The sequence below is a fragment of the Cornus florida genome, unplaced genomic scaffold (assembly GCF_030987335.1).
Source record: "Cornus florida cultivar Cherokee Brave unplaced genomic scaffold, ASM3098733v1 CherokeeBrave_3.0.0_Hap2_Chr04, whole genome shotgun sequence".
Taxonomy (NCBI): Eukaryota; Viridiplantae; Streptophyta; class Magnoliopsida; order Cornales; family Cornaceae; genus Cornus; species Cornus florida.
This window is the reverse complement of record NW_026775574.1, coordinates 6544174-6553850: the sequence shown is the minus strand read 5'-3', so window position 1 is coordinate 6553850 and position 9677 is coordinate 6544174. Positions and strand designations below refer to the sequence as shown.

The 9677-nt window shown below is 33.8% G+C and overlaps 1 protein-coding gene across 1 annotated transcript; it reads right to left on the bottom strand.

The window, feature by feature from the left end:
• Positions 1-587: 587 nt before the first annotated feature.
• Positions 588-7443, bottom strand: LOC132302609 (G-type lectin S-receptor-like serine/threonine-protein kinase At4g27290). The gene is made up of 7 exons (XM_059799518.1): positions 5003-7443; positions 3508-3648; positions 2063-2187; positions 1771-1981; positions 1406-1643; positions 1180-1330; positions 588-1079 (listed from the first exon to the last, which is right to left on the bottom strand). Exons 1-7 carry the CDS (start codon positions 6291-6293, stop codon positions 777-779), a joined length of 2460 nt encoding a protein of 819 aa, XP_059655501.1. The 5' UTR covers positions 6294-7443; the 3' UTR covers positions 588-776.
• Between the last annotated feature and the right edge of the window lie 2234 nt (positions 7444-9677).

Here is a 9677-nt window from a genome sequence, read left to right as displayed (position 1 = left end):
TCCATTGATGCAGAGACATCAAGAAGTAAAGTTGTCCATACTAAAAATGAATTGATAATAAAAATAATGAGAGCCAGATAGAAGAATCGCGTATTACGTATTGTTGTAATGATGAAGTTGATGCACATCAAGAAATTGGTACTTCGAGATAAAAGAAAAGAAACAAAGATTGTAATGTATATTTACGCAAATGATTTTTTTTATTTTCTGAACTCCCATATTTGTAGAGAGCTTTGACAGCCATTCGAAAAATTCAAGTCCATTTCGTGTTTAAGAACATTCAATGAGCTAGTGTCATCAAGTTTATTATATATCAATTTATTGTTGACCAAATACTTCTCTTAAGATGTTAAGGTGGTAACAGACATTTGCCAAATATACCAATATGAATATGTAGATACAGCCCAGATACGTGTCAGATACGTTAAAACAATTCATGCCTAATTCCATCAGAATTTTATATTTGTAGGTTCATATTCTAGACACAAAGTTGACTTAAATTCTGAACTCTAAAACAAATAAAAAAAAATTGCTACAGTTGAATAGTCAATATAATGTGATCTACGAAAAAAAAAATAGTCCATATGTGTGAGAATATGCTAACCCCAACCACTTCTCATTATCCAATTCTTTACAATGGGTGAATAGCAGTCAAAGCTAACTTTTCAAGAACATTGATTTAAACAATAAAACAATCCATGTATATACATTACAATCTTCCATTTCTTGATATGCATCAACTCCATCAGTACAACAGTATGAAATAGGCGCAACTTCTATCTGGCTTCCATTATTGTTATTGTCAATTCATTTCCAGTATGACTTCTCTCACTTGTTGATGTCTCTGCATCCATAGAACTTTCTACAAAGAAACCAGGCTGTTTGGGTTCAGGCAATGCCACTCCCTCATTACCCAACATGAACACTACTGATGACATGGTTGGTCTGTCTTTAGGCAGTTTCTGAACACATAGTAGACCCACTTGAATATATCTTAGTACTTGAGATTCAATGTATGAATTTTCCAAATATGTATCCACTAGTTCCAGGGATTTTTGTTCATTCCACAGCAACCAAGCCTATAACAATCACAATCCTAAAACTTAGTAATTCACACAAAAAGCTAGAGAGAAAAATAAAATAGAATAGAATAGACTATATTTAACCATAGAGATTTACATGTCCCAAAAGGGAATGATGGTGATCAGGATGATGAAATCTCCAATTCTTCTTGCCACTCACTATCTCCAGTAAAAGCACACCTAAACTAAATACATCAGATTTTACTGAAAAGTTCCCATCAATGGCATACTCCGGCGACATGTAACCACTGCATAAAATTATCAAATTTAAGCATTTGAAATCTTGAACAAAGTACTATCTGACATTTGTTTGCAAAACTTACTATGTTCCGATTACTCGCTTTGTTTTGTCTTCAATTTGATCTCTCCCAAAACTTCTTGCTATCCCAAAGTCTGAAATTTTGGGGCTTAGTTCATCATCTAGTAAAATGTTGCTGGCTTTGAGATCCCTATGAATGATTTTTAATCTTGAGTCCTGGTGAAGGTAGAGAAGTCCCCTTGATATTCCCATAGCAATTTCAAATCGCTTTTGCCATGGAAGTTCTAGTCTTCTATTCTGATCTGCATGACATTTCCATCCATATAAGCTTTACATCAGTTATCATTTTAAAAATAGGGCAGAGGACTCTGCTGCATAAATTGCACTATGAAAGTGGTATAATAAGATGAATGGTCAAGAGAACTAGACCAAAAATAAAATAGTCCAAGCTTTTGTTCGGCATGTACTCGTATATTAGCATCCTCTCTTCTCCTTCATCGCAACAGCCCAATAGCCTAACAAGATTCCGGTGTTGAAGTTTGGATATCAACATAACTTCATTTTTTAACTCTTGTAGACCTTGTCCAGAATTATTTGAAAGCCTCTTGACTGCTATTTCTTGTCCCGTTTTTAGCTTACCCTACAAGTTTTTTAATAGCAATGTTAAAATCATGGGGTTCACTTTTTGATTAGATATCGAACCAAAGATTACTTATTTAACCTTATAAACAAGACCAAAACCACCCTCTCCGATCATATTTGTGCAAGAGAAGTTCTTAGTGGCATTTGCAATAGTGTCCAGATCAAAAAATGGTAACTCGATGTCTTCATTCTTAGTTTCCATACCTGCAAAATAAAAAATGTTATAGATGAAACTAGATAACTGTCATCACTCAAATAACCGTCTGGCATGCTAATGGATCACCCCGACTCTCTTTCCAGAATGGAATGGCATGACACTCTTAAATACAGCGGCAGCATGATAATCATTTGTTTAGGAAAAAAGAAAAAGAAACTTTTAAGCAACATGTGACTATGTGAGAACCCGAAATTTTGAAATATATTATTGTCGCTAAAATAGAAAAAATAAAATAAAGGGTCTATGACTTAATGAATGTGAAATAAGGGGTCCTTTGTCACATTAACAGAAAAGAAAGTGAAATAATGTCAGTTAAGTACTGACACCCTTAGATGTGTTTTTAGCAGAGCATTGATTTGTTTCTTTAATCATTTGCCTGCTTCAGTAAATGTCATCCATAGCAGTATTGCTATCACACCCAGTGCAAAAACCATATTGGTACCAAATGGTACATTTCTAGGAGGCCGGGTTGGCTACTTGTTAATTTGTTCTCAGACTCTCATGATGACCATTGATGTCATTAGTGCCACAAACTTCTCCAGGTCTTACAAAAGAATCTACACCTAGAAATTTATAAATTTTATAAATATAGGTCATATTGTATCTTTCTATAATACTCTAGAAGATTTTAGGAGATTTAATCTCCTTTTCTATTTGGAGAGCTCTTCTATCCTAATAATTAAAATTGAAACACGTGTTGGACCAAAAGAAGGCCACACGTTGGGATGCGTTGATGTATCTAAATATTCAACTTATACCCTCTCTAACAGCTCAAACTTTTAGATTAGATGGTGGTCAACAGTTGTTTTCAGTAAAGGCCACTACACACCCTTCATGACAAAAAACTTGTGTCTCCATACTCATCCTGAAAAAGTCATGTAAGCCTAAGGGAAAGGATTATGATTTAGACGCACAATCTGATAGGTCCATTTTAGAGATTATTTGCCACAAAAAAATAAAAAATAAATACTTTGGTTGGATGATTTTGTCAATACTTAATAGCATTTAGAAAGCTTAAATTTGGTACACTTCACTGTACATGAGACATCAGATTATAACAACCTGCCTTTTTGTAAAGATGAAGTGGCTCAATTAAAATGAGGAAGTACAGAATGAGACCAAGATATAGGGGCAAAGGAAATTATTTGAAAATCTTGACATTTGATGCCGAAAGGACATGAGAAAGACATCAAATAGAAACTTGGAATCTAACTAAAAAATGGGGTTGGATTTGCCTCCGTAAGAATCCGATGTTTTCTTTGCTAAATAGGGAAGGGAAATAATTTGAGTCTTCTAGATATCTTTACCTTCTCTCTTCAGCTTCCTCCTCCTTATGAAATACAAGAGAAGGAATAGGCCTAGGAGTACCACTCCTGTAAGTAATATAGGAATGACTATAATCTTCCATCGTCCCTCTACATGGGAGCTGCTATGTGTCTCTGGACTCTCTGCACGGTCAAAATTTACCACAATGTAAAGCAACTATAGTTTAAGGCAGGAAAACTAACAAATAAAGCAGCAGTAAAAGAAGACACTTTTCGGTAAATGATTGTCTTTAGGAGACTCTTTCATTCACGGGTGTCATTCATCTTGAAGGCACAACAATGAAGCAGGCTTTAAGAAGTAATTGCAGCAAATTTGCTGCAATTGGACTAATCTAAAATAAATTGATATCAGTTCTCTAGTTTAGGAAACAATTGTCTTAAATAACTTAATATTATTATTTTTGGTTTCGGATTCACCCCAAATGGAATTAATATCAAAACTTCCAATTTCAAAACTCCTTCAAGTTTAAAAAATTATGGACAATTTCATTTGGCGACTTTGTTGAGCACAAACCTAGTGGCACTTGTTTATTGTTTTGGTCTACCACAGCTCAACCTTGAACCTCACATCATATGTGGTCCTAATACTGTGACCACTCAAAATTTCATCATCAGCAATCAATTTGAGCGAATTCCCTGCTTCTTTGCCCCAAAACTGAATAATTTTTCTTGCACCGATAAGGAAAGCAACTAGGTGCCTTTACGAAGTTAATTGTGGTAAAAGGCCAAATGCTCATCCCCGGTTGTAACTGAATTGGAAGCAAAGTTGGCAGAGAAAAAAAAAGTTGACAGAGAAAAAAAAAAGTTGAACATACAAACTAAAGGTTTGACATTGATGTTAGAATGAAAAAAACACTTTTATTAATAGAGGTATCATAAAATTATTGATAGTAAAAGCATGTTAGGTTAGGTGTACTTTTTGCAATTAAAATTTTTAATTTGTTTGGTAACAACATTGTTTTAAGCGCTTCTACTACTAATTTTACAATAATGTCCTTTAATAGAGTGTTACTATATTTAATAATTACAGTATTTTATAAAAGAAGAGATGATTTATTTTATAAAATATAGAAAGGGATAAAATCTTCTAATGAAAAACAGTTACCTAAAATAAATCTCTACTCAAAACACAGTTTTAAAAGCTAGAAATTTTAGCTTCATTCAAAAGCTCTACTGAGCTCAAATTGGTAACAATTAAAAGCACTTTTAATGGTTACCAAACACATCTAAATACAAATTTTTAAAAACAAAGCACTTTCAAGTGGTTGAAAAGCAATCCAAAACAGGCTCTAAATCAGTTTCTCACATTTGTGAGAGCTTCTATATGCCACCTTTCAGTTGAAAAGACGGCAACTTTCTTTTTATTTCCACACCAGAAAGTAAAAGCTACTAACTCATATACATACATACATATATATATATATATATATATATATATATATATATATATATGTCTGGGGATATATATCATACATACCTAACTCAGAGGAGGCCAGTCTTACGTACATATCTTGCCCACTTTCAAGGATTTCCCTAATATCAATCAGGTCATCAAACCAGAGCAAGCAGCCACTTCCTCCTTCTCTTATGTCTATATTTGCATAAGCCATACAAGAACAGTTTTTCAAGCATACCTTTTCGCATTCCTTGAGGGTCATGCTCCTATTAAACCAGGAATACCGCGTGTCAGGCAATTTAACACCGGAATACTTGAGAAATCCATTTGATGAGCCATTGTGGCAATCCAAGGGCGTTCTTCGAACACACCCACCTGACCAATCTGCTGTGTCCCAATCTTTTGGGTATCTTGGCATAAATTTATCAAGACACCCACATACCGGGGAATTACCAATGCTGCAGCGACCATAGCCCTGACACAGCCCATAAAAATCACAGTTATCTGCTGGTGAATTCGCGTAAACTGTCCAATCCTGTGTTTTATAATTCCATATTAAGCGCTGTATAATTCCATTCTGATTCAAAACCCGCCGTGAGAAAACCGAGCTATTAATAAGCTCATATTTAAAATACACTTCCTGCTGATCAAAAACAAAACGGTATGTGTAGATGCTGTTTGCCTGTAAACCCACCACGCCACTCAAACCAAGACCATTCCATGGTCCAGCACGGGATCGCACAACTGAACCTTTCAGGAGGACCAATTGTGGGAATCCACGAAGATCAAGTCCATGAGAATACTCACCTTTAGAGGGGTCATCACTGGACTTCCATGACCATAGACGCCGATCAATTCCGGTTACTAGGTTCTTTCCAAGCTTCATGCCCGGCAACACAGTGTCACATGGATAATCAAAACTCTGCCATAGGAAATTCACATCATTTGCATCTTTGACAACAAGATTACCCGAATCCAAAAGCTGTGCAACTGGGTTCACTGTGTTGTTATTTGATGATGAATTTGAAGAAGACCACAAGATGCTGTTTGTAGTGTTGACAAGCACGAGAATTCCTCCATCAGTGAGCTTTACAACACCTCCTGATGCATCAGTAAGTGGAGTATCTCTGTTGGCAACCCATACCACAGTCCCGTCAGATATCTTTTTGTACCATATTCCCAAGTATCGATTCCTGGAAGTACTACTGGAGGGGCTGAAAAATCCCAGTTCAAATGTTCTATCTGAAGAGACCATGGTTTGCCCATCAGTAAGAAATTGAGTTGTAGTTATGGTGTGTAATTCTACTGCATAGGAGATTATTGTTAACATGGAAATCATAAAATAAAAGAAAAGAACTATGGCAAAAACCATATTTCTTTGATGATTTACTCATATGTTGTTTGTGTATGTTTCTCAGTTTTTTGTTCAATATTAATTCAGGAAACTCATAGGATAGTTATTGACTTACTGGATTGGCAGACCACATAAAGAAAAAAGAAAACCAAATCAGAAAGTCCTCTTCAAAGTCTTCCTTTCACACTCTTTACAGTACTAAATTAATTAACTAGGTGATGTGCCACTATGACATCCTTGACATTTGTTACACAAAGGTCACGGATGACCACATAAACCATCTAGAAGGCATATACGACTAGGACTGGTGACATTCACCTCTCAATTGTCGTTTACATAGTTTTCAGATAACCATCACTGACTAAACTTGTAAAAAACGGTGTCATCTCAAAATCAAGTGGAACGAATGATCCATTGGAGGTCCACAAAATATAAAGCAAAGAGCACATCCACAACACACAAAAATTATAATTATCATTGTGGTGACCTAACAAGTAGTTGATAATGTGATTGAAAGTTAAGAAAAATGTGAACTAACAGGGCAAAAATTAGAAAGGGGAATTCAAACCTGAAATTACACCAGGCAGGAAGCAGAAAAAAATAATCACTTAATTTGTTACATAATTTATTAGTAAATCAAACTCAATCTCAAACATAGAATTCCAAATTTAATTTTATTTTAAAGTATCCTTCTTCAGCCGCCTAAAATAATAAATAAATAAATAAATGGCATCGATCAATTGAAAAAGAGAAGGACAAGGAACGGAAAGGAAAGGAAGAATGAGAGAAGTAAAGAACCAGGTGATGATGCGCCGACAGTAGAAGAAGGTGGTGGGTTTGGGTGAGGAAGTGTTGCAGCGAGAACAGCTCGCTCTCTCCTGGATACGTATCGGAGTTTTGGTAGGAAGAGACAATGGGTTTAGGGTTTTGGATCGCCTGGACGGAGAAGACAGTACGGGACTTTGAACTTCGGGTTCTTCGTCGTCGATTCACTTGAACTTGTTCTTCGTCTTTGTCGTCGAGACTCGTTGGCAGGATTTTGGCTTCGGAATCGGGTGGCTTTGAGGTTAGGGCAACGTTCGGCGCAAATCCCGTGTAGTGTGATTCCCATGTTGTCTCCTACAGTGAGTGTTGCACCCATACCTTGAACATGAAACTATAAGTATAAATCACAACCACGCCACCCAACTTAACTAATACTCCTGTGACTTAAAGTATAATTATAAATATATATAATATTTTTAGATTTCGAGTTGAATTTCGAACTTTATTCATATCAACCCAAACCCAACCTGAATGAATTCGGGCTCAAAATATATAACTCATGCTCAAATCAAAATTAGAAAAACATTGCCTAAGCCTACAAAATTTCAGGCTGGGCTCAGATTATTTCTGGTTGGGCCTGCCCGAGTTGTAACCCTAAACGTAACTCAATTCAACATATCATTTATGTTATAATTTGATATTAAAATATTTTAAAAACACTTTAACATGTTAATTTAAAAATTTTAAACAAAATTAAAATAAGTTGGATTAACTTTAGACAACAAACAAAACACTTGTTGTTTTAAAAAATAATCAAAAGAGTCACATCTTTTTCTTTTCTTTTTTTCCTTCTAAATATTAAAAAAAAAAAAATGCATTTGGGTATAAATTATTTAGCATATTTTTGAAAAAAATTTGGCAAAGTTTAATATTATTTGCCACACTCACCACTTTAACCATCAAAAGAAAAAATTTATCCAAGTTTAATATTAATTGCCACACTCACCATCTTCACCATCAAAAAAAGGTATTCACATAGTACTGAAAAACTAATACTCATACATAAATCTTACTCAATTCTACAAATTATTTATATATTTTTAAAGTAAAATTTATCATAAAAAATAAAACATCCAAAACAATAATCACATGTTAATTTAAAGAGGATTTTGAAGGGGATTATGAGGTATTTTGTTGCAACAACCTTTACTTTTTAAGTGGTGATGTTACCCTCTTACAAATGGCGATGTTACTTTTTAGACTCCTCATAACACAATGAATCAAGAAGATATGAAAAAGAAAATAACACAGTTACCTATATTACATATGTAAATAAAATAAAATAAAATAAAAATATCCATGATAACTAAATCTAACCTTATAAGTTATAACCAGATAATTCAATCAATTAGAAAATTTGATAAAGTGAATCTGTGATTTCATTAATTTGAGCTGCAAATAAAAAAAAAATCTAGATCTTATTTAGAGAATAATAATTAGTAACACCATTACACAAATTAAATTTTGAAAGAACAACAAGCCCTAAAATAATTTTGATAGTAATAACTAATAATTTTTTTAATTAAAATTATAATATCAAATTATAATCATAAATTTAAATGATGAGTACTGAATATAAATATTATATTATTGTTTTAATTTTTACATATATTGTTTTGGTTCAAATTATATATATATATATTATTACTATTAAATATTGCCCCCAAAAAAAAAAAATTCTGACTACGCCACTTTGTTCGGCATTTGGTCAAAAGAACAAGGGTTCTATTTGGTTCATTTTCTCAGCCAACAATTTTTATTTCTTGATTTTTTTTTTTTTTTACAACAATTTTACATTATGGGCCAGGGATGCGAATTTAACCTGTCTCATCGAGGCCAATATTTCTGACAACCACACACTCAGTCCGTATGGGGGTGAAAATCATCTAGTGAAATAGTGTGCCATTTACTCCATTTTAAAATGAGTGGGTCCAAAAATAGTCACGTCACCCATATTTAGAATGCATAGTAGGAAAATATTGATATGCACAGTAGGAAAATGTTAGGATGCACCTTACAAAAATTTTGGAATGTACTTTTACTTACAAAAATGGAGGAAATTGACTACTGTACAACTGGAAGTGATCTTTATCCATCCGTACGGATTGTTTGATAGTCAACCTTCCTGAGCACCTTGATTGTCAGCTATATTAAAATCCAGTTAAATAAATTTTGAAATGCCTAAACTGCCCTGTGCCTATATATATATATCAAAATAATATATTCATTTATTCTATTAAAAATATATTTAATATACAAAATGCATACAATGGTTCGACGAACTGGCCGATTTTTGCAACGAAAAATTAACTGTTAAATTCTGGTATTGGAATCATGATTTAGGTGCAATTTCTCACACCCGAACACTTAAAGGAATGAATCAAAAAGAAATACACAAAATATTGATGATACAACAAACAATTTTTGAAGAGAAGAACAATGATGGGAATTCGATGTTCTTTCATTCTCATTCATGTTCTATTTATAGGCTTTGTTCAGATAATTACATGGAGTCGTTTTCTTGCTTTATTCCCAAACGTGGGTATTTATGTTTACTGATCGTGTAAATATTTCTTT

Bases quoted from the DNA above. Each gene is read 5' to 3' on its own strand.
- LOC132302609 (XM_059799518.1), bottom strand. From the start codon at position 6,293: ATGGTTTTTGCCATAGTTCTTTTCTTTTATTTTATGATTTCCATGTTA. The intron at 2,188-3,507 runs GTAAAGATATCT...TTTATTTTGCAG, and splicing joins GAGGAAGCTGAAGAGAGAAG to GTATGGAAACTAAGAATGAA. The intron at 1,080-1,179 runs GTAAATCTCTAT...TGATTGTTATAG, and splicing joins ATCATTCCCTTTTGGGACAT to GCTTGGTTGCTGTGGAATGA.